This window comes from Delphinapterus leucas, chromosome 2 (genome assembly GCF_059928025.1).
Source record: "Delphinapterus leucas isolate spDelLeu-1000000601 "Yukka" chromosome 2, BTC_Dleu_Yukka2, whole genome shotgun sequence".
Taxonomy (NCBI): domain Eukaryota; kingdom Metazoa; phylum Chordata; class Mammalia; order Artiodactyla; family Monodontidae; genus Delphinapterus; species Delphinapterus leucas.
The window spans coordinates 39,427,871-39,453,198 of NC_143130.1; the positions used below are offsets into that span (position 1 = coordinate 39,427,871).

General features: G+C 41.2%; 1 protein-coding gene across 2 annotated transcripts in view; it reads right to left on the reverse strand.

Annotated features, from left to right (window-relative positions):
- PDE8A (phosphodiesterase 8A) overlaps positions 1-25,328 on the reverse strand; it is a 145,601-nt gene that overhangs the window by 4,076 nt on the left and 116,197 nt on the right. For both annotated transcript variants that reach the window (XM_030763986.2, XM_089906726.1), the window contains exons 18-20: positions 22,129-22,346; positions 20,475-20,607; positions 17,670-17,837 (exon numbers count right to left, since the gene is read on the reverse strand). In XM_030763986.2, coding sequence (XP_030619846.2) covers positions 17,670-17,837; positions 20,475-20,607; positions 22,129-22,346 — 519 coding nt within the window. The remainder of the gene's footprint in view (positions 1-17,669; positions 17,838-20,474; positions 20,608-22,128; positions 22,347-25,328) is intronic.

A 25,328-nucleotide genomic window follows, 5' to 3' on the forward strand; every position in this document is an offset into this window, starting at 1 on the left:
CTAGCACTGTGCTGCAGAGATGTACTTACGCTAGGTGGGTGTTGAGGGTGCCGGGGACAGGGCTAAGAAAGAGGCCTGTGCTCCCTGTGTTCAGGTGGATGGTGCTAGACTATGGGTCAGGGCAGAAGCCAGCAGTAAGAGCCCCTGCCGCTCCAGGCCAGGGAGCCAAGTCGCACACGCTTGACTAGGATTGTACGGGCCAGGGAGCCCTGAGAGGCAGGGCAGAGACTATCTACACCAGTTGTCCGGCCAGGAGCACACTCCAGGAGGTGTGGAAGGTAGGGTGAGGGTGCTCTGGGAAGAGACTAAGCAGGGAATACTGACAAGTCTTGGCCTCTGCTGGCTGGTGAAGCCTCTGCTGTTAGGCCACAGGCTGGCAGCCCCGTCCCCCAGTGCTGTCGCAGAAAGTTGCAGGGTTAGCTCTACGTGAGTCTCTGCCCTGGTGTGTATGGGAAGGGGTGGAGGGTGCAGGAACAGCCTCAGGTTCACAGCCCACTGGCCTGTCTGGCTCAGAGAGCAGTACCACAGGGTGGGTGCTCTCCTGGCTCCCCCCCCCCCGCCCCGGTCGTGCTGGATAATGAACCAGCTCTCTTGGGAAAGCCATAGCAGAGGCTCACTGAGCTCAGCAGTTCATGGCTCCAGAGGCTTTTCTGTCAGTGCTGCACTCTAGGCCTTCCCTCCCCTCCACATGGAAGCAGCTGCCTTGTTGAAGGGCAATGAAAACGCTCATGCTTGTATTTCTTCTCTTTGGCCCAATGTGACAGGTACATGGAGCTTCTCAGGCCCTTATTTGCTTTTGAAGACCACTGTTTGCCAATGAAGTCCTCCGTGCCCATGCCCCACTCCTAGGCCACCAATGAGATCTCCATGCCTGGGAGACAGTCAAAGATTCTACAGTAACCAAGTGAACCTCCAATTAAGAAAAAGTCATTCAAAATGGTAGGAAGTGTCATGGTATTTTTACTCACCCTTGCCCCACTCCTCCCTAGCACAGTCTTGGTCCGGATGAGACAGCAGCCCAGCTCTCAACTGTTTAAATCGAACTGGAAGGAGTGTAGAGCTGACCTCATTTGCAACATTCCAACCTGTCTGGAGTTTGTCTAAAGGACTAGCCTCTATTTCACCTAATCCAGCTCTCAGGTGGAAAAGCAATGGTTACTGCCTAGGAAAGCTGCATGGAGATGACAGACACACAGATGCCTGGGGTAAGAGATTACAGGTGGAGACAAACAAATGCACCATTTAAGGCCCCAAGGAAAAGCCTCTTGGGGAAATTAAGATATTCAAAAGCAGCTGTATATAGAGGGGAAATGTCTCGGGCAAGACATGCTCAGAAAAGACCTGAAGAGACCGTAAGCTTTCACACTGGGCTAACCCCAAGACTCAGAGCATGCCCAGATAATTAGCGAAAGACTTTCCTGGCACAGAGCCAAAGTGCAAAGACTGGGAGAGGTGGCCGTTTTTTCAAATGTCCAATTTTCAACAACAAAAGAAATCACAAGCCCAAAGAAGCAGAAAAACATAACCCATTCAAAAGAAGAAATTAAATTGGCAGAAACCATCCCTAAAGAGGTACCCGCAATGATTTATTAAAGACTTCAAAACAACTATCTTAAATATGCACTAGTGCTAAAAGAAAACGTGGATTAAATGCTAAAGGAAATCAGGAAAATGATATATGAACAAAATGAGAGTATCAATAAAGAGACAGAAATTATAAAGAAGAGCCGAATAACAATTCTGGAGCTGAAAAACACAAAAAGTGAATTGAAAAATTCACTAGAGGGGTTCAACAGCAGATCTGAGCAGGCAGAAGAAAGAACCAATAAAAATTTGAAGATAGGACATTTGAAATTATCAAGTCAAGAGGAGAAAGAAAAAGAAATAAAAGTGACAAGACCCTAAGTAATTTACAGGACAACCTCAGACAAATACATGCATTATCAGAGTGTGGGAAAGAGAAAAGAAAAAAAAAAAAAAAAAAGGAGCAGAGATTATTTGAAGAAATAATAGCCCACTGGGCATATACCCAGAGAAAACCATAATTCAAAAAGACACATGCACCCAATGTTCACTGCAGCACTATTTACAATAGCCAGGTCATGGAAGCAACCTAAATGCCCATTGACAGACGAATGAATAAAGAATACATGTGGAACATGTATACAATGGAATATTACTCAGCCATAAAAAGGAACGAAACTGGGTCATTTGCAGAGACGTGGATGGACCTAGAGACTGCCATACAGAGTGAAGTAAGTCAGAAAGAGAAAAACAAATACCATATATTAACGCATATATGTGGAATCTAGAAAAATGGTAGATGAACCAGTCTGCAAGGCAGAAATAGAGACACAGATGTAGAGAACAAACGTATGGATACCAAGGGGGGAAAGCGGGGGCGTGGATAGTGTTGGTGGGATGAACTGGGAGATTGGTATTGACAATATATACACCAATATGTATAAAATAGATAACTAATGATCCTGCTTTATAAAAAAAAATAAATTCAAAAAAAACAGAAAGAAATAATAGCCGGTAACTGCTGTAACTTGAAGAAAAACACAAATCTACAAATCCAAGAAGGTAAACAACTCCAAGTAGGATAAACCCCAAAACAACCATATTGAAACACATTATAACCAAACTGTCAAAAGCCAAGACAAAGTGAGAATCTCGAAAGCAGCAAGAGGAAAGTGACTCATCACAAGAAGACAGTCTCAATAAGACGATCAGCTGATTTCTCAGCAGAAACCTTGGAGGCCAGTAGGCACTGGGATAATTACTTAAGGGGCTAAAAGAAAAAAACCTGTCAACCCAGAATTCTATATCTGGCAGAACTGTCCTTCAAAAATGAGGAAGAAATGAAGACATTCCCAGATAAACAAAAGCAGAGAAAATTTATTACCACTAGATCTAGCCTACAAGAAATGATAAAGGGGGTCTTTTCAGGTTGAAGTGAAAGGAAGCTAGATGGCAACTTAAAGTCATAAAGGTACAAAGATCTCCAGTAAAGGAAAATACATAAGCACATATGAAAAAGAGTATTATTCCAATTTTGGCTTGAAATTCCACTTTTTATTTTCTACAGGATTTAAAAGACAAGTGCATAAAAATTACAAATCTGTGTTAATAGGCACACAATATATAAACTGTGACATCAAGAACAAAGTGGGGGACTTCCTTGGTGCCGCAGTAGTTAAGAATCCACCTGCCAATGCAGGGGGCATGGGTTTGAGCCCTGGTCTGGGAAGATCCCACATGCTGCGGAGCAACTAAGCCTGTGCGCCACAACTACTGAGCCTGCACTCTAGAGCCCTTGAGCCACAACTACTGAACCCGTGTGCCACAACTACTGAAGCCCGCGCACCTAGAGCCCATGCTCTGCAACGAGAAGCCACCGCAATGAGAAGACCACGCATTGCAATGAAGAGTAGCCCCCCGCTCACCGCAACCAGAGAAAGCCTGTGCCCAGCGACGAAAACCCAATGCAGCCAAAAAATAAAGAAATGTATTAAAAAAAATAAATAAATAAAAAGAAGGTGGGGTGGAAAAACAGAGCTGTAGAGGAGGTTGTGTATACAACTGAAATATAGGCTGGTATCAACTTAAAATAAACTGCTAGAACTTCAGGATGTTATAATGTAATTTCTACGGTAACTGTAAAAAAAGTTACCCATAGAATATCTGCAAAGGAAATGAGAAGTGGATCAAACATGGTGCCACAAAAAGAATCAAACACAAAGGCGGTAATGGAAAAAATGAGGGACAAAAAAGCTATAAGACATGCATAAGACAAAGTGGCAAAAGTATGTCCTTCTCTGTCAGTAATTATTTTAAATGTAAATGGATTAAACTCCCCAATCTAAAGGCACAGCTGGCAGAATGGATAAAAACACATGGTCCAACTATATTTTGTCCACAAAAACTCACTTACATTAGATACCAGGACATAGGTTGAAAGTGAAAGGATGGAAAAAGATATTCCATGCAGATAACCAAAAGGAAGCTGAGGTGGCTTTGGTAATATCAGACAAAAAAGACTTTAAGTCAAAAATGGTTCTAAGAGACAAAGGACATTATTAATAAATGGGTCAATTCACCAAGAAGATTTAACAATTATAAGCACATATGGACCAAACAATTGGAGTTCCAAAATATATGAAGAAAACACTGACAATTGAAGGGAGAAACAGACACTTCTACAATAATAGCTGGAGACTTCAATAACACACTTTGAATAATGGATAGAACAGCCAGACCAATAAGGAATTAAGGACTTGAACAACAACTGTTAACCAACTGGACCCAATAGACATAGAGAACATTCACCCAAAAACAGAACATATTTTTCTCAAGTGCAGATGGAACATTCTCCAGGATAGAATATATGTATGTTAGGCCACAAAACAAGTCAATGAATTTTAAAAGATCAAAATCATACAAAGTACCTTTTCCAATAACAGTGGAATGAAACTGGAAATCAACAACAGAAAGTAAACTGAAAGTGCAAATTAAACAATACGCTCTCAACCAAAGGGTCAAAGAAGAAATCACAAGGGAAATTTTAAGATACCCAGAGACAAATAAAAATGAAAACACAACATATGGAAAGGTATGGAATGCAGTAAAAGCAGTGCTAAGAGGGAAATTTATAGCTGTAAATGCCTGTGTTAAAAAAGAAGAAAGCTCTTAAATCAACAACCTAACTTTAGACCTGAAGGAACTAGAAAAAGAACAAATTAAACCCAAAGCTAGCAAAAGGAAAGAACTGATAGACTAGAGCAGAGATAAGAAAAATGGAGAATAGAAAAACAAATAGAGAAAATCAACAAAACCAAAAGTTGGTTCCTTGAAAAGATCAACAAAATTGTAAAAACTTTAGCTAGATTGACTAAGAAAAAAGAAAGACTCCAATTACTGAAATCAGAAATGGAAGTAGGGACATTACTGTTGATTTTACAAAAATAAAAGGATTAGGGCTTCCCTGGTGGTGCAGTGGTTGAGAGTCCACCTGCCGATGCAGGGGACATGGGTTCATGCCCCGATCCGGGAAGATCCCACATGCTGCGGAGCGGCTAGGCCCGTGAGCCATGGCAGCTGAGCCTGCGCGTCCGGAGCCTGTGCTCTGCAACAGGAGAGGCCACAACAGTGAGAGGCCCGCGTACCGCAAAAAAAAATAAATAAATAAAATAAAAGGATTATAAGGAAGTGCCATGAGCAACTGTATGCCAACAAACTGGATAACTTAGATGATGTACAAATTCCTACCCACACAACCTACTAAGGCTGAATTATGAAGAAACAGAGAATCTGAATAGACCTATAATAGTCAGGATATTCAGTTAGTAATAAAAAACCTCCCAACAAAGAAAAGCTCAGGACCAGATGGCTTCACCTGTGAATTCTACCAAGCTCTTCAATACAATTAACACCAATCCTTCTCAAACACTTCCAAAAATTTGAAGAGAAGACTTCCTAACTCAAATCAATGAGGCCAGCATTTGCTCAGATACCAAAGCCTGACAAAGACACAAGAAAACTACAGACTGATATCCCTTATGAATACTGATACAAAAACCCTCAACAAAATACTAGCAAACAGAATTCAGTGGCATATTAAAGGATCATACACCATGACCAAGTGGGATTTTAGTCCTGCAATATAAGGATGATTCAGCATCTGAAATCAATTGATGTAATATACTACATTAAAAGAATGAAAGAAAAAAAACATGATCATCTAAAATGGTAATTCTGTTTTACCACAGTAAAACCAACAAAACCTCTGGTAAACTGCTTCCCAAAGCGACGATGATGTGACAAATCATCACTGTGTGATGAGCATTTTACACTGATGAGTAAATTTGTTGCTCCATATCTTCACAAACATTTTGTTGTCAGTCTTTGTAATTTTTAGCCATCCTAGTGGATGTGTAGTGGTGTTTCATTGTTGTTTTAATTTGCATTTCCCTGATTACTAATGATGTTCAGCACATTTTCATATATCTTTTTTTTTCTTCTTGTGGTACGCGGGCCTCCCACTGTTGTGGCCTCTCCCGTTGCGGAGCACAGGCTCCGGACACGCAGGCTCAGCGGCCATGGCTCACGGGCCCAGCCGCTCCACGGCATGTGGGATCTTCCCGGACCGAGGCACGAACCCGTGTCCCCTGCATCAGCAGGCGGACCCTCAACCACTGTGCCACCAGGGAAGCCCTTCATATATCTTTTGTGAAGCGTCTGTTAAAATATTTGGTATTTCTGGACTTCCTTGGTGGCACAGTGATTAAGAATCCACCTGCCAATGCAGGAGACACGGGTTCGAGCCCTGGTCCGGGAAGATCCCACATGCCGTGGAGCAGCTAAGCCCGTGCGCCACAACTACTGAGCCTGTGCTCTAGGGCCCACGAGCCACAACTACTGAGCCCACGTGCCACAACTAACTGAAGCCTGTGCGCCTAGAGCCCATGATTTGCAATGAGAAGCCCGCGTACCACAGTGAAGAGTAGCCCCCACTCGCCACAACTAGAGAAAGCCCATGTGCAGCAACAAAGACCCAACACAGCCATAAATAAATAAATAATCTTTTAAAAAATTGGTATTTTTAATTAGGTGGTTTGGCTTATTATTGAGTTCTTTATATATCCTGAATACAATCCTTTGTCAGATATGATCTGTGTATATTTTATTCCAGTGTGCCTTCCCTGTTCATTTTCTTAGCTGTGTTTAGATGAGAATAATTTCTGAATTTTGGTTCTCACCAAATTTTCTTTTTATGTTTGCTGTTTTCTGTACCTAAAAAACATCTATCCCATTCCAATTAATTGAGCATATTCTCCTATGTTCTCTCTAAAACTTTTGTATTTAGGTCTATGATCCATTGTGAACTGATATTTCTCCACAGAATGAGGTAGGAGTTGTGGTTCATTTTTTGTTGGATAGAGATACCCAAAATATTCCAGCACCACTTGCTGAAAAAAATTTTCCTTTCCCCACTGATGGTATAATTGTGGCCTATTTCTGGGATTTCTATTGTGTCCCATCAATGTATTTGTTATCTTTATGCCAGTATCACACCAGCTTGGTTATTGTAAGTTCTGAAGTCAAATAGTATAAATTGTCCAACTTTTTCAAGTTTGTGTTCTTTATTCATGGTCCTTCAACTTTCCATATAAATTTTAGAATCAGTTTGTCAACTTTTACCAAAAAAATCTGCTGGGATTCTGACTGGGACTGCATTGAATCTATACATTGATTTGGAAAGAACTGTATCTTAAGAACATTGAGTCTTCCAATCTGTGGACACGGTACACCTCTCCCTTTATTGAAGTGTTCTTTCTCAGCAATGTTTTGTGGTTTTCAGTGTAAAGAACTGGCCTTCTTTTGTTAAATTTATCCTAAGTCATTTTTGTTTTTTATTGCTGTTGTAAATGGGATTGGGTTTTTAGTTTCATTTTCCCATTGTTTGCATCTAGTACACCAAATAATACAACTGACTTTGTATAATGAGCTTGTATCCTATAACCTTGCTGAATAATTTCCACTTACTAATGCTAGTAATTGTTTTGTACACTCCTTAGAGTTTTCAACATTAAAGAGAATCATGTCATCTGCAAATAGAAACAAATTTATGTCTTACTTTCTGTTCTTTGTACATATTTCCCTTGCCTTGTTGCAATGGCTGGACTGCCAATAAAATGTTGGATAAAAGGAGTCCGAATGGGTACCCTTGCCTTGTTTCCAATCTTAAAGAAAATGTATTTAATACTTCCTTCTAAAGTTTATATGGAATGGTGAAGGACCCTGTATAAACAAAGCAAATTTGAAAAAGTTGAACAGTTTATACTATTTGCCTTCAGAAGTTAACAATAATCAAGTCAGTGTGGTATTGGCATAAAGATAACAAATACACTGATGGAACAGAATAGAATGGGTACCCTTCCCTTGTTTCCAATCTTAAGAAAAATGTATTTAATATTTCACCATTAAATATAATGATAGCTATTAAGTTTTTGAAGATACCCTTTTGAAAATAAGTTCTATTCCTTATTTGCTAAAATTTTTTACGATGAATGGATGCTGAGTTTTGTCAAATGCTTTTTCTCCATATACTGAAATAATCATACGGTTTTTCTCCTTTAATTAGTATGGTGAATTATAATAATTGATTTTTATGATATTAAACCAACCTTGCATCTTGGATAACTCTATTTAGTGATATATTAACCCTCTTTATATACTGTTCAATTAAGTACCTCTGCATCTGTGTTCATGAGGATTATGAACTGTAATTTTCTCCTGGTACTGTCTTTGTCAGTTTACATATCAGGATAATAATGGCTTCATAAAATGAGTTGAAAAGTGTTCTCACCTCTATTTTCTCATATAATTTGTAGGACTAGCACATTATTTCTTCCTTAAATGTTTGATAGACTTCTTCAATGAAACCATTTAGAGTTTTCTTTGTGAAAAAAATATTTAAATAGAACATTTTGACAAAGAATTTCTTTACTGTGGGGCTTCTAAGGTTATTGCTTAATCCTGTGTGTTTTGGTAAATTATAATTTTCAAGGAATTCATCCATTTCATTTGTCACATTTATTCTTGTCAATTTGACAAGAATCTGTTATTTCTTGTCACTGTCAAATGACGATACTTTCATTCCTGATACTGGTAATTTGCATTCCCTCTTTCCTCTTGATTATTCCAGCTAGGTATTCACCAATTTTGTTAATTCTGTCAAAGAATCAAACTTTTGGCTTTGTAATTTTTTATTTTTTAAACTATTAATTTAATTTTTATTTTATATTGGAATATAGTTGAATTTACAATGTTATGTTAGTTTCAGGTATATAGCAAAGTGATTCAGTTATACATATACACATATCCATTCTTTTTCAGATTCTTTTCCCATATAGGTTATTACAGAATACTGAGTAGAGTTCCCTGTATATACAGGTCCTTGTTGATTATCTATTTTATATATAGTAGTGTGTATCTGTTAATCTGAAACTCCTAATTTATCCCTCCCCACCATGTTTCCCCTTTGGTAACCGTAGGTTTCTTTTTGAAGTCTGTGAGTCTGTTTCTGCTTTGTAAATAAGTTCATTTTTATCATTTTTTTAGATTCCACATAGAAATGATATCATAATGGTATTTGTCTTTCTCTGTCTGAGTTACTTCACTTAGTATGATAACCTCTAGGTCCATCCATGTTGCTGCAAATGGCATTATTTCATTCTTTTATCGCTGAGTAATATTCCATTGTATACATGTGCCACATTTTCTTTATCCATTTATTCATCCATTCCTCAGTCGGTGGACGTTTAGATTGTTTCCATGTCTTGGCTATTGTAAATAGTACTGCAAGGAACACCGGGGTGCACGTATCTTTTCGGATTATGGTTTTCTTCAAATATATGCCCAGGAGTGGGATTTCTGGATCATATGGTAGTTCTAGCTTTAGCTTTTTAAGGAACCTCCATACTGTTCTCCATGGTGGCTGTAACAATGTACATTCCCACCAACAGTGCAGGAGGGTCCCCTTTTCTCCACACCCTCTCCAGCATTTATTGTTTGTAGACTTCTTTTTAAAATATAAATTTATTTTATTTATTTATTTTTGGCTGAGTTGGGTCTTCATTGCTGCGTGTGGGCTTCTTATTGCAGTGGCTTCTCGTTGCAGAGCATGGGCTCTAGGTACACGGGCTTCAGTAGTTGTGGCTCACAGGTTCTAGAGCACAGGCTCAGTAGCTGTGTGCACGGGCTAAGTTGCTCCACGGTATGTGGGATCTTCCTGGACCAGGGCTCAAACCCGTGTCCCCTGCATTGGCAGGCGGATTCCTAACCACTGCGCCACCAGGGAAGCCCGTGTTTGTAGACTTTTTGACGATGGCCATTCTGACTGGTGCAAGGTAGTACCGCACGGTAGTTCTGATTTTCATTTCTCTAACAACTAGTGATGATGAGCATCTTTTCATGTCCTCTTTGGCCATCTGTATGTCTTCTTTGGAGAAATGTCTATTTAGATCTGCCTATGCTTTGATTGGGTTGTTTGTTTTTTTGATATAGAGCTGCATGAGCTGTTTGTATATTTTGGAGATCAATCCCTTGTCAGTTGCTTCGTTTGCAAATATTTTCTCTGATTCTGTGGGTCGTCTTTTCGTTTTGTTTACGGATTCCTTTGCTGTGCAAAAAAAGCTTTTAAGTTTAATTAGATCCCATTTGCTTATTTTTGTTTTTATTTTCATTACTCTAGGAGGCGGGTCAAAAAAGATATTGCTGCAATTTATGTCAAAGAGCGTTCTGCATATGTTTTCCTCTAAGAGTTTTATAGTATCTGGTCTTACATTTAGGTCTTTAATCCATTTTGAGTTTATTTTTGTGTATGGGGTTGAAGAATGTTTTAATTTCATTCTTTTACATGTAGCTGTCCAGTTTTCACATGCTTTGATGACTGTAGGTTTGTAGTACAGTCTGATGTCAGGGAGCCTGATCCCTCCAGCTCCGTTTTTCCTTCTCAGGATTGCTTTGTCTGTTCAGGGTCTTTTGTGTTTCCATACAGATTTCAATATTTTTTGTTCTAGTTCTGTGAAAAATGCCACTGGTAATTTGATACAGATTACAGTGAATCTATATAGATTGCCTTGGGCAGTATAGTCATTTTGACAATATTGATTCTTCCAATCCAGGAACATGGTATATCTCTCCATCTGTTTGTGTCATCTTTGATTTCTTCCATCAGTGTCTTATAGTTTTCGGAGTACAGGTCTTTTACCCTCCCCCCTTAGGTAGGTTTATTCCTAGGTATTTTATTCTTTCTGTTGCAGTGGTGAATGGGATTGTTTCCTTAATTTCTCTTTCTGATCTTTTGTTGTTAGTGTATAGGAATGCAAGAGATTTCTGTGCGTTAATTTTGTATCCTGCCATTTTACCGAATTCATTGATGAGCTCTAGTAGTTTACTGGTAGCATCTTCAGGATTTTCTACGTATAGTAACATGTCATTTGCAAACAGTGACAGTTTTACTTCTTTTCCAATTTGGATTCTTTTCATTTCTTTTTCTTCTCTGATTTCTGTGGCTAGGACTGCCAAAACTACCTTGAATAAAAGTGGCAAGAGTGCCCATCGTTGTCTTGTTCCTGGTCTGAGAGGAAATGCTTTCAGCTTTTCACCATTCAGTATGGTGTTAGCTGTGGGTTTGTCATACATGGCCTTTATTATGTTGCAGTAGGTTCCCTCTATGCCCACTTTCTGGAGACTTATGTATCATAAATGGGTGTTGAATTTTCTCAGCAGCTTTTTTTGTTTGTTTTCGTTTTTTTTTTTTTTTTTTTTTTTTTTGCGGTACGTGGGCCTCTCACTGCTGTGGCCTCTCCCGTTGCGGAGCACAGGCTCCGGATGCGCAGGCTCAGAGGCCATGGCTCACGGGCCCAGCCACTCCGCGGCACATGGGGTCCTCCCAGACCGGGGCACGAACCCGTGTCCCCTGCATCGGCAGGCGGACTCCCAACCACTGCGCCACCAGGGAAGCCCTCTCAGCAGCTTTTACTGCCATCTATTGAGATGATCACATGGTTTTTATTCCTCAACTTGTTCATGTGGTGAATCACACTGATTGATTTGCAGATACTGAAGAATCCTTGCATCCCCAGGATAAAACCCACTTGATCATAGTGTATCATCCTTTTAATGCATTGTTGGATTCGATTTGCTAGTATTTTGTTGAGGATTTATGTTCAACAGTGATATTGGTAATTTCCTTTTTTTGTGGTATCGTTGTCTGGTGTCAGTATCAGGGTAAAGGTGGCCTCATAGAATGAGTCTGGGAGTGTTCCTTCCTCTGCAGTGTTTTGGAATAGTTTCAGAAGGATAGGTGTTAACTCTCATCTATATGTTTGATAGAATTCACCTGTGAAGCCATCTGGTCCTGGACTTTCGTTTGTTGGGAGTTTTTTAATCACAGTTTCAATTTCAGTACTTGTGATTGCTCTGTTCATATTTTCTATTTCTTCCTGGTTCTGTCTGGGAAGGTTGTACCTTTCTAAGAATTTGTCCGTTTCTTCTAGGTTGTCCAGTTTCGTGGCATATGATTGCCTGGAGTAGTCTCTTATGATCCTTTGTATTTCTGTGTTGTCAGTTGTAACTTCTTTTTCATTTCTAATTTTATCAATTTGAGCCCTCTCCCTTTTTTTCTTGATGAGTTTTATCAAGAAAAAGGTTTATCAATTTTGTTTATCTTTTCACAGAACCAGCTTTTAGTGTCATTGATTTTTTTCTGTTTTCTTCATTTCTGTTTCATTTATTTCTGCTCTGATCTTTGTGATTTCTTTCCCTCTACTAACTTTGGGTTTTGTTTGTTCTTCTTTCTCTAGTTGCTTTAGGTGTAAGCTTAGGTTGTTTACTTGAGATTTTTTTCTTGTTTCCTGAGGTAAGATTGTATACCTATAAAATTCCCTCTTAGAACTTCTTTAGCTACATCCCATAGGTTCTGGATTGTCATGCTTTCGTTTTCATTGGTCTCTAGGTATTTTTTGATTTCCTCTTTGATCTCATCAGTGATCCACTGGTTGTTTACTAACATATTGTTTGGCCTCCATGTGTTTGTGTTTTTTAGTTTTTATTTCTTGTAGTTGATTTCTAATCTTATAGCCTTGTGGTTGGAAAAGATGCTTGATATGATTTCAGTTTTCTTAAATTTACTGAGGCTTGCCCTATAGCCCAGCATGTGATCTATCCTGGAGAATTTCCATGTGCACTTGAGAAGAATGGGTATTCTGCTTTTGGATGGAATGCTCTGTAAATATCGATTAAGTCCATCTGCTCTAATGTGTCACTTAAGGCCTGTGTTTCCTTACTGATTTTCTGTCTGGATAATCTGTCCAGTGATGTAAGTGGGGTGTTAAAGTCCCTCACTATTATTGTGTTACTGTTGATTTCTCCTGTTATGGCTGTTAGCAATTTGCCTTATATCATAAAGTGCTCCTATGTTGGGTGCATATATATTTACAAGTATTATATCTTCTTCTTGGACTGATCCCTTGATCATTTTGTAGTGTCCTTCTTTGTCTCTTATAACAGTCTTTAAAGTCTATTTTGTCTGATATGAGTATTGCTACTCCAGCTTTCTTTTGATTTCCATTTGCATAGAATACCTTTTTCCATCTCCTCACTTTCAGTCTGTATGTGTCCCTAGATCTGAAGTGGGTCTCTTGTAGACAGCATATATAGGGGGTCTTGTTTTTATAATCATTCAGCCAGTCTATGTCTTTTGGTTGGAGCATTTAATCCATTTACATTTAAGGTAATTATCGATATGTATGTTAACTGTTTTAGATTTGTTTTCGTAGGTCTTTTTTCTTCCGTACCTCTTTTGTTCTCTTGTGATTTGATGGCCATCTTTAGTATTGTGTTTGGATTGCTTTTTCTTTTTTGTTTATCTGTTGTAGTTTTTTGGTTTGCGGTTACCATGACGTTTTGATATAGCCGTCTATATATATACAAGATTGTTTTAAGTTGCTGGTATCTTAGTTTCAAATGGATTTCCAATATCCTGTGTTTGTACTCTCCTCAAAACCTCTTTGCTGGTTTTGATATCATATTTGTGTGTGGATGATTCCCTACCTTTACTGTATGTTTGCCTTTACTGGTGAGCTCTCCCATTTGTAATTGTTTGTAGTTGTAAAGTTCCTTTAGCATTTGTTGTAAAGCTGGTTTGGTGGTACTGAATTCTCTTAGCTTTTGCTTGTCTGTAAAGCTTTTGATTTCTCCATCAAATCTGAATGAGAGCATTGCTGGGTAGAGTATTCTTGGTTGAAGGTTTTTCCCTTTCATCACTTTAAATATATCTTGCCCCTCTCTTCTGGCCTGCAGAATTTCTGCTGAAAAATTGGGGATTCCCTTGTATGCTATTTGTTGCTTTTCTCTGTCTTTAATTTTTGTCAATTTTATTAATATGTGTCTCAGTGCGTTCCTCCTTGGGTTTAACCTGTATGGGACTCTCTGCGTTTCCTGGACTTGAGTGTTTCCTTTCCTGTGTTAGGGAAGTTTTCGGTTATTATCTCTTCAAATATTTTCTCCGGCCCCTTCTCTCTCTCTTCTCCTTCTGGGACCCCTATAATGTGAATTTTGGTGCATTTAATGTTGTCCCAGAGGTCTCTGGGATTGTCTTCATTTCTTTTCATTGTTTCTTCTCTTTTCTGTTCCACAGCAGTGATTTCCACCAACCTGTTTTCCAGCTCCCTTATTTGTTCTAGTACTTCATTTATTCTGCTGTTGATTCCTTCTACTGTATTTTTCATTTCAGTTACTGTATTGTTCATCTCTGTTTGTTCTTTAAATCTTCTAGCTCTTTGTTAAAACACTTCTTGTATCTTCTCAGTCTGTGCCTCCATTCTTTTTCCATGATCTTGGATCATCTTTACTATTGTTATTCTGAGTTCTTTTTCAGGCAGACTGCCTATCTCCACTTCACTTAGTTGTTGTTCCAGGGTTTTATCTTGTTCCATTGTCTGGAACATATTTCTCTGCCATCTCATTTTGTCTAACTTTCTGTGTTTGTGGGCTCCGTTCCTTGGGCTGCAGGACTGTAGTTCTTCTTGCTTCTGGTGTGTGCCCCCTGGTGGGTGAGGTTGGTCCAGGGGCTTGTGCAGGTTTCTTCACGGGAGGGACTGGTGTCTGCCCACCTGTGGGTGGAGCTGGATCTTGTCCCTCTGATGGGCAGGGCCATGTCAAGGGGTGTGTCTAGAGGTGGCTGTGAGCTCAGGACAACTTCAGGCAGCCTGTCTGTTGACGGCTGGGGCTGTGTTCCCACCCTGTTGGTAGTTTGGCCTGAGGCATCCCAGCACTGGATCCTGCAGGCTGTTGGGTGGGGCCAGGTCTCAGTGCCAAAATGGCAACCTCCAGGAGAGCTCACCCCAAAGAATATCCTGTAGGGGCCTCCCTCTGCCGCCAGTGTCCTTGCCCTGGCAGTGGGCCACAGATGACCCCCATCTCCTCAGGAGACCCTCCAAGACCCACAGGTAGGTCTGGCCCAAGCTCATATGGAGTCACTGCTTTGCCCTGGGTTCCAGTGGATGTGAAACCTTGTGTGTGCCCTCCGAGAGTGGAGTCTGTTTCCCCCAGTCCTGTGGAGCTCCTGCACTCAAGCCCCACTGGCCTTCAAAGTCAAATGTTCTGGGGGCTCCTCCTCCTGATGCCAGACCCCCAGGCTGGGGAGGCCTGACGTGGGGTTTAGAACTCTCACTCCTGTTGGAGAGCCTCTATGATATATATTTTCCAGTTTGTGGGTCGCCCACCTGGTGGGTATGGGATTTGATTATATTGTGAAAGTGCCCCTCCTACCATCTCGTTGTGGCTTTTTGTCTTTGGATGTTGAATATCTTTTTTGGTAGGTTCCAGTCTTTTTTTGTTGATGGTTGTTAAGCAGTCAGTTGTGATTTTTGTGTTTTCGTAAGAGAAGATGCACTCAAGTCCTTTCTACTCCACCATCTTGTCTCCTGTAATTTTTTTCTACTGTCTGTTTTCTATTTCCTCATGTTTTGCTCTTATATTTATTATTTCTTTCTTACTTACTTTGGGTCTACTTTGTCTTCTTTTTCTAGTTTCTTAAAGAGAAATCTAAGTCATTAACTTTAGGGCTTTTTCTCTAATTATAAATGTCCCTTCTGATCACTGTTAGTTGCATCCCACAATTTAAATATATACTTTAACATTTAATTCTATATATTTTCTAATTTCCTTTATCTGACCTATGGATTATATAGGAATGTGTTGTCAATTTCTAAATATTCGGTGTTTACCTGGATACCTTACTGTTACTGATTTCTGATTTAATTCCACCACGGCTGGAGAACATATTCTGTATGATTTCAATTATTTTATCCTCTACAATGCAGTGTTATAATTTGTGCTTAAAATAGTTCTATGTATTTAGAGAAATTAAAAGGAGGAAAAAATCTTTTATAGTTACCCAGCTGTTTACCATTTTTTAAAGTGTTTTGTATTTTTATTTAGTTATAATTGACATACAACACTATATTAGTTTCAGGTGTACAACATAATGATTCAATATTTGCATATATTGCAAAATGATCACCATAATAAACCTAGTTAACATCTGTCACCATGTATAGTTACAGAATTTTCTTCTGGTAATAACAACTTTTAACATCTACTCTCTTAGCAACCTTCAAATATGCAGTACTGTATTAACTACAGTTGCCATGTTGTACATTATAACCCCATGACTTATTTACTTCATAACTAGGAGTTTGTACCCTTTTGACTCCCTTCACCAATTTTGCACCCCAACTCACTCATCTGGCAACCACCAATCTGTTCTCTGTAAGATTCCACATATAAGTAAGATCATATGGTATATGTCTTTTTCGCTTAGCATAAACCCCTTAAGGTCCATCCATGTTGTCAAAAATGGCAAGAGTTCATTCTCTTTTAACGGCTAAATACTGCGTGTGTGTGTGTGTGTGTGTGTGTGTGTGTATACACACACACATCTTCTTACCCACTGACCCATCAGTAGATGTTTAGGTTGTTTCCAACTTGGCTATTGTAAATAATGCTGCAATGAACATGGGGGTGTGTACAGCTTTTGGGGTTCGTGTTTTTGTTTTCTTTGGATAAATACCCAGAAGTAGAATCGCTGGATTATAGGGTAGTTCTATTTTTAATTTTTTGAGGAACCTCTGTACTGGCTGCACCAATTTACATTCCCACCGACAATGCATAAGGACTCTCTTTTCTCCACATCCTTGACAACACTTGTTATTTCTTATCTTTTTGATAATAGCCATTCTGACAGATACGAGGTGATATTTCATTGTGGTTTTGCTAGTTACCGTTTTTGGTGCTTTTCATTCCTTCCTAAAGATCCAAGTTTATATCTAGTATCATTTCCTTTCAGCCTTAAGAACTTCCTTTAGCATTTCTTACATTGCACATTTACTGGTGATGAATTCTGTTAGCTTTTCCTTGTCTCACAATGTGTTTCTTTTGCCTTCATTCTTGAAGGATATTTTCATTGGATACAGAATTCCAGGGTGACAGTTTTCTCCTAACAGCATTTTAAAGACGTTGTTCCACAGTGTCTTCTGGCCTTCATAGTTTCTGACATGAATTTATAAAAGATGAGAATCACTGTTCTCTTTATAAGTAATCTATCATCTTTCTCTGGGTGGTTTCAAAATTTCTTCTGTATCTTTGGCTTGTAGCTGCTTGACTGTGACGTGCCTGGGCATGGGTTAGGAGTTGTTGGGTTTCTTAAATCTGTACGTATGCATCTTTCACTAAATTTGGAAAAATTTTAGCCACTATATTTTCTAATTTTTTTTCTGCCTCACAAGAAATTTTTCCTACCCAGAGAGACTATGAAGGGCAGACAACAGTGTAATTAACATCTGTAAAGTACTATTAGGAGAAAACGTCAAATATCCAGTGAAAATATCTGGCAAGAATGAAGGCAAAATAAAATACATTTTCAGACAAGGGAAAACTAATAGAATTATAACCAGTAAGCCTGTAATACAGGCAATGTTCTTCAAGGACATAATTGCATTTAGAACTCTACTTCCTAGTTTTAAGTCCATTACTTCTTACGGTCTTTATGGTGTTTCTCTCTCTTTTACTTAAGGAATTAAGAAGCTGCATCTTACCTGAGAAAAATATTCTTCTGAGATACGTGCGGCCCACTCAATGCACTGCTCCAGGGGTCGGCAGGGATTGGACACGTCAGCACACTTAATCAGCATTCGTTTGATCAGACTGCGGTTGTCTGGAGTTCTGAGCATAGTGATTATGGCTTCTTGATTTTTATCAGTTTCCTAAAACGTGAGTGGAATTCAAAGCAATCAAAATGGGGCCCCAGGTGCCAAGCTGGTTTACTCCTGTGGTCCCACTGTGACCACACTAAGGCACTGCCCAGGATCTACAAGTTAGGATCTCACAAAACAGTGCTGAGGATACTCTGCGGATTGAGCTTGGCCCCTTACTCGACAAACGGGAAAACCAAGGCCTAGTGAGATTCCAGCAGGACCCAGAAGTAGAGGGTAGCGCTGGAGGTTGGCATGTCTGCCTTTCCTCTTCTTTTTGGCTCTTCCTCTCACTCTGTTTCTCACAGCTACCTTTTCTTTCTGTTCTATTATGTCTATCATGCTCCCTTGGTAAGCACTCAAAAGACTGGCTTTATCTTTTATTATATTCACTAAAAAACAGAGTGAACTGAAAAATAAAAGATTTCTCTGCCCTCATAACAAAGCATCTTATAGTCCACCAGGGGCTCTGCTTCTCACACGCCACTCTCCAGTCACCTAGCTCTGTGAGAGGTGTGATCTTGGGAACTAGCTGTCCATGTACCAAGGCTGTGTCAGATACAGTGATACGTCCTCAACACTGCCCTAACATTTTATGGTGTACAGAGGACTTAGTCATTCTCTTTTGGTCTGCGCTCACAAAAAGGTCCTGTGGTAGGCATGAAAATCAGTATTATTTACTATTACATTTTACAGATGAGAACCCTGGGACTCTGAGAGGTGAAGAAACTTATCCAAAGCTACCCAGCTGAGCCAGGATAAGAACCTAAGTTCTACCTTTAGTCCTGGATTCTGTCTATTCACAGTACCACATGCTATCTGATTCACAAGGAGCCCCTCTGGATATGGAATCTCAATCCAGGGTGTGAGGGACTCTCTGCTTACTGGCCCCCTGAAGCAAATTCAGATTGGAAGAGGGAGTACTGGGGCAAAGAACATGGTAAAAGGCATGAGCAAGCATCTCCTCATTCTGATCCTGTGCCCATCGGGCAACTTTCCAGAGGAGTCAGTCATGTGATTTCTGTGAGTAGTCACAGTAGTCTAAGAAGGCCTGATGATCCTATCTCAGTGGGGACAGATCTACCATCAAGATGGGTAGGAGGCATCCCGAGCCTAGGCTGCCTAGTCTCCTGGAGAGCGCCAGAGTGGACACTGGGAGTGTCCTCAGTAGTTCTCCTTGTTTCCCACTGCCAACCAGGTTTGTGCTGACCCTTCTCTCTTCAGGTGTGTGACTACACTGACTACAGTACTTGCCAGCTGGAAACTATTTTCTTTCATGATACTTTGTCCCTGCTCTGACCCGCTGGATACTGATTTCCAGTCTCTCAGAAGTAACTCCAAGTACCGACAAAAGAGATGAGAAACGTTGACTGTCAAGTGGAATGGAAGACTCAGCTAAGTCTAGGAACTTCCCAGAATAGATGGAGGAAACCCAAGTCTACGAGGTATGTGGTTTCTTTCTGTGGGAATGGGGTCAGCCAGGAGCAGTAGCCCAGGCAATAACCAGCCCTCTCCAGGATGGCAGGGCATGAGTCAGTGAGAGGCTGGTGTGGGTGCCTCTGCTCTGCAAGTCCTTGGGAAGGGAGTGAGGTCAAAGGCAGACTGACAAACTGGAGAACAGGGAAGGGTGAGGGGAGCAGAGTTCTCAACAGGTTTCCAATCAGGTGAAACAGGAACAAGGGTGAAGGGTAATAAGCTAGAAAGCCAGAGATAGTCAAAAGCCATGGCCTAACACATGAGTTGCAGAAGTAGAGTTAGAATTCAAGGAGCTGTCATCCTAGCCTGAGGATAAGTCATCCCTGTGCGTGGTGACAGGCGCTGGGGAGGAGGAATGTGGAAAAGGCTGTGAGCTGATGCCGAGATGTTCAGTGCACATGGGGTGGTAGGGCAGGCACGTGGGCCTCAAAGGAAGAGGGTTCATGAGAAGAGCATGTTCTCTAGGTGCTGCTCTCACCATGAATCTAGTATAACAGATACCATCTATTCAGTGCCTACCTTGTGCCATGCCCATCAGTCCTATGCCTTGAGACCTGTTATACCCATTCTACAGACAAGGAAGTGGTGAAGGAGAACTAGGATGAGAACTCAGACTGGGCTGCTTCCTCAGCCGTGGTCTCCTGCCTGGGGAAAGGGTTAATGTCCTCCTTGCCAGGAAGTTGTTCTGGGCTCCATGCCTCAAATCCAAAAATGAGGAGCAACGATAATATCACCCTTGTGGGCCAAATACAGAATCCTTCCCAACCCCACCCTCCTCTGACACAGACCAACAGAGGACAGCTGCTGCTACCACAGAATATGCACGGCAGGGCGTGGCTGGTGAGAGACCTCATGGGCTCCAACGGACCCCAAAATGCACAAGAAGAGGGGAAGGGGGCAACTGTTGAGAAAGGGCTCAGGAATGGCCCACCCATCTAAAGGTAGTTTATCTAAAACCTGACCCTCCCTTCAGAGTTTTCATATCTATTTTTGTATATCCTATTTTTTTTTCCTTCCAAGTTTTTGTACTTTCACTTTTTAACCAATGGAAATTAAATTCAGTGAGCCCAATGGTGGTAATGATAACACTCATGATATCCCAGGCCCATGCTTCCCCACAACACATAGGGATAAGGGCCCCAAACAGGCTCCCTCTGCAACCAGCTCGCTTACCCCATCTTCCTCTAATGCTGCCAAGGGCTTGTTGACGCTGTTGACAAATTTGTTGACGTGCTCAAAGTGCTTTGTCATTTCTGTGGCTAAGACCATGTCGATAATGCTCTGGCGCAGCATCCGGCAGTCATTCCTGTTTCAGACAACAAACGAGAGAGGCTGCTGCCGATTACTGATCCAGACCAGACAGATGTTCCTGAAAACAAGCTATTATCTAGGACACATGTCCACTGTGGCTAAAATTCTAATGCACTGGAAGTCAGTGGCAGGGCATACTTTAAAAAGAATGTGGAAGTTAAAGGTTTTACTGCCTAGATTGCTGTTAGCAAGGGGAACCTGAACAGAAGTTCAAATCAGAAGCTTATGGGTAAGACTATAGACACAATGTTCATGGTGTTGTCGTTCTGAAGTAAAAAGCACATAGTTCTTAAGATAAAAAAAGATGGAATGCAGCAGGGGTGACCAAAGCCAGCTCTCTGAATGAAGACAGCTCTCTGAATGAAGACGGAGGTCTGGGTTATGAAGAATGTACCCTACACAGAGGAACCTTGAGACCCAATAATTCTAGTGCCCAGAAACGTAGAGGGCAGACCTTCTGAAAGCTGAGAGAATCACAGGGCATACTTGATTACCTCTTCCTCCAGCCCTTGTTTTTATTTAATTGCTTTAAAATTTTTATTTTTTGAGGATGGAAATGATATAATTAAAAATTCAAAAGGTACATAAACTGCAATCTCCATTCAGCCCCAGCTGCCCTGCTCTTTTCCCTGGAGACAACCAAAGTTATCAGGGTCTTGTGAATTCTTCCAGAGGTAACTGATATATACACAGGCAACTATGAATAAAACCAACTTTAAGTCCACATATGAAATTCTAAAACATGGCAAAAGGGAGTTATTTTTTAAATCCCTTAAAAGTTTAAAAACCTTCCTTAAAAATCCAAATTGGTAAGTGTTCCTCATGACAGATCACTTCTTCCACCTAACAGTTATCAGGCCCCACGCTAGACACCTGAGGGCACAGCGAGGAAGAGAAGACATATGACACTGTGATCTTACAGCACTTAACAGTCAAACCAGAATCAGGCAGACGAAGGAACCTGGGACTGAATAATTAATGTGAGGGGTCAGGGAAGGCTTCCGCAAAGAAGTGACGTGTGAACAGAGACGACGACGAGACGTCTGCTGGGCAGAGTGGAGTCTTCCAGGCAGAGATGTAAGGTGACAGCTTCTCTGGGTCTCTCAAGGTGTCTGCCTTATACTTTGTCGTCTTGGAATGTCAAGACACAAAGGAACTGAACCTTGAAAACATCGTGCTAAGTGAAAGAAGCCAGACACAAAAGACACATATTGGGGATGCTTCCATTTATATGAAATGTGCAGAACTGGCAAATCTATGGAGAGGGAAAGGAGACCTAGAGCTGTGGGAGTTGAGGGGGGAATGGGGAGAGACTGCCAATGAGCTCGAGGTTCTTTTGCGGGGTGATGGAAATGTTCTAAATTTCGACTGTAGTGATGGTCACACAACGCTGAATAGAAGAAAAACCACTGTACACTTTAGACGGGTGAACTGTAGAGTACGTGAATTATATCTTAATAAAATTGCTTTTTAAAAAAAGAGAGAGGAAACATACTTTCCAACTCGTTGCTCTTACCTCTCCATGTTTTTAAAGATGTTGCACTTATCATCACCAGTGGTCAGCTGGAAGGCCAAGGCCGCGTGGTGTCTCTCGAGCACAGCAGTGTCGTTATACAGAATGGCCAGCTCACTCCCAGCATTGCACAGGAAGGAGTTGGTTCTCCCGGGGTGGTCCAGGTCATGGACAGTGGCTGCAATGAGGGCAGTGACCTCATCAAGTGGATCTAAAGTTTGCTGAAAACAAGAGATCATTTAAAAATTGGGGCAAGGCATTGAAAGCAAGGTAGCCTTCTGGGTAGTAGTTTTCTTTCTGCCCTATTACTTTAAGGTAAGGATATTTCTGAGAAGCATAATGTTGAGCAAACTCAGTTTTCCCATCTCCACTCAGACACAGTTTCATCTTTGCATGTTTATTAGGAAACATTATCTGATTCTCAGTCTCACACAAGTTAAGGACTTACCAAGACACAGGGTGTCCTCAACAGACAGGAGTCACCTCCTCAGAAAGTCTGTCTCTAGACCCATCACAAAAAAAGGCCTTTAGTCTGAGATATTGACTTAGACCAACATAAACTAGTATTAATAAAAGAGAGAAATAATTTTTTAAGTTATGCATCTCTTACATTAACTGGGGATTGGTCTATAGTTTTCTCCCCCCTTCTGCTGCTACCTTTGTCAGGTTGATTTCAGGGTTTTGTGACTCTGTAAAATGATCTGGACGTTTTCCATCTTTTTCAAGACTTTGAAACGGTTTATGTAACATGGAAAAATTCCTTAAAGGGCTAAAGAACTCACCTGTCCATCTGGGTCAGGAGCCAGGTTTTGAAGAAATTAGCTGATAGTTTAAAAACAACTCCCATGGTACTGACCTCTCTTGGTTTTCTACTTCCAGCATTAATTTGATTTAAAACTCTTAAGTACACAAGTGTATGGTACTTTCTTCTATTAATCTCCATTTCAAATGAGTGTATTTCTGTGTTTACTGTGTTTTTGATTAGTTTGGCTAGAACTTAATTCTCTTGGTGTTTCAAAGAATCATTCTGGATTACCACTTTGCTCTTCCCATTTTACAGGTTTTGATACATAGGCTTCTCATTTTGTTGTTTTCTACACTGTTATTTTTGGCTTTATTTCCTTGCTTATCCCTAAATTGTTTGAAATATTTTCTCATTGGTAGTGACTGACATTTTTTATTTAACTTTTAGTTATTAAATTCTAGTTTTTGTTGTGGTTAGAAAATACAGACTATGAAATTTTGAAGTTTATCAAGACAGTAGTTGTGTCCTAGTATAAGATCATTTTTGGAAATATTCTACAAACACTTGAAAACAAGGTGTATATCTAATAAATCAGTCTTGTAAAATTTATTTAAATTGAAATTCAACAGTTTTATCTTTAAATGGGTGAATTTTATGATGTGAATTATATCAGTAAATGCTATTAAAAATTAATAAGTTAGCTTTCTGAATATATATTTGTATGTTATCTATAGAGGAGTTCAAAATCAATAAATTGCAGCAAAAGTTAGGTTGTCTTTATATGCTGAACCATATTGACACAGACATCTCTCCTCTGCCATTTGTCTTCATGCTTTATAAAAACAGCCCTCTCTCTGGACTCTTATTATGCCTACAGTCTGTTGTTATTAAAACAACAACAACAACAACAAAACCCGAAAAACCAAACTAGAGGGAAAGAGAAAGAGCAAATGAGAGACCCAGCTCTGAGAAGATAGGATTTTCAGGGTGGGGAGTGACTCAACATGTCCACGTGCTGGAATCATCCCCACACGCTGCTCTCCTCCCTACAACTAACTAGTCTCAGGTACAGATGAGGTAGTGGGACCGGGATGCACTGGCCCTCACTCTGCTGACTGCCAGGGCTGGTCCTGGCCACCATGTGGCCTTCCTCAGTTGCCAGGACATCAGGCAGAGATGCCTCGCTGTCTTGCTGTCTCATTCCTCACGAGGCCCTGTTTCCTTAGGTACAAAACCAACAGTTTGATTCATCTGCTCTCAAGTATACAATACTTCTGAAAGTGAAATGGCCACGCACTAGAGCTCCCTGGACCCTCTGTGCCATTTTATGATGGATGCTGAAGGAAATAACACAAATACTTTGGCAAATCAGTGAAGGTCTAGTCGCTGCTTCGAAAATTTCCCCAATGAAATAACTGACAACATGAAAAGGCTCTCTAAGGAAGCTTGGTTTGGGAGTGGGCAGTGAGTAACATTCCCTGAATGGAACCTTTCTCCCGTGACGCCCTCCTTACTGGGGCCTACTCCCATCCCCCTATGGCCTCAAAGCTGGAGCTAAAGCTGCTACATGGCCCCCAGGCAGACCCTGGGCCAGTTGTGAATGGCCACCAGTAGGTGCCAGTGGCCACTGCACCTGATGCTAGGAGCCTCGCCCTTCCTCCCCTGCGCCGACGAGATGGAGCAGGACAGGCACTGGGCTACGAAAGGAGCCTGCCGTCCAAATGGAGTGGACGGTACAATCAGGAGGGTGCCCAGGAGGGTGTGGGGACACAGAGGAGGGTGCCCCAGGGAGGGCTTCCCAGAGGAATGAAGGCTGGTGTTGATTCCTGAAGGGCAGGGGGAGATGTGAGGGAAGCCGGCACCAGCAAAGGGAACGGCATGTCAAGGGCAGGAGCATTAGAATCTAAAGTGGTTCAGCACAGCCCAAACATGGCCTGTGTGTTGCGAGCGGTGCACACCATCTGTGGGGTTTAAAGCTTAAATCCTGTGGGAGATGGGAGGCTGCTCCTGGGACCCATATGGTCAGAGCGAGTTCCCTAGGAGGCCGGGTAGCCAGGAGTTCTTGTTTGGCACCATCTAGACGACAAATGACGGGGCCCTCACCGGGACGGTGGCAGGGGCGTTGCGAGGAGAAGACGATTCTGAGAACACTTAGGGGTTGTAGTCCGCAAGGTCAGATGACCTACCAGGTGCCGGGGGCTGGAGGAGAGGAGAGAACTGAAGATGACCCCAGGCTTCTGACATGGGTATCTGCCTGGATGATGGGACTCTGGGCCAGGCAGGTGACCCTGCGTGGGAGCAGTGCTGGGCAAAGATGATGAACTTGGTCTCAAACCCCACTGACTCTGAGGGATGCGGGGGGCCCTAAAGGGGCCATATCCAACCTTGCCTGCAGGGTCAGAGTAAGACCCCTCAGAAAAACAGCCTTCTCCTGTTCTTGCTGGCCTCCTCCCCGGAG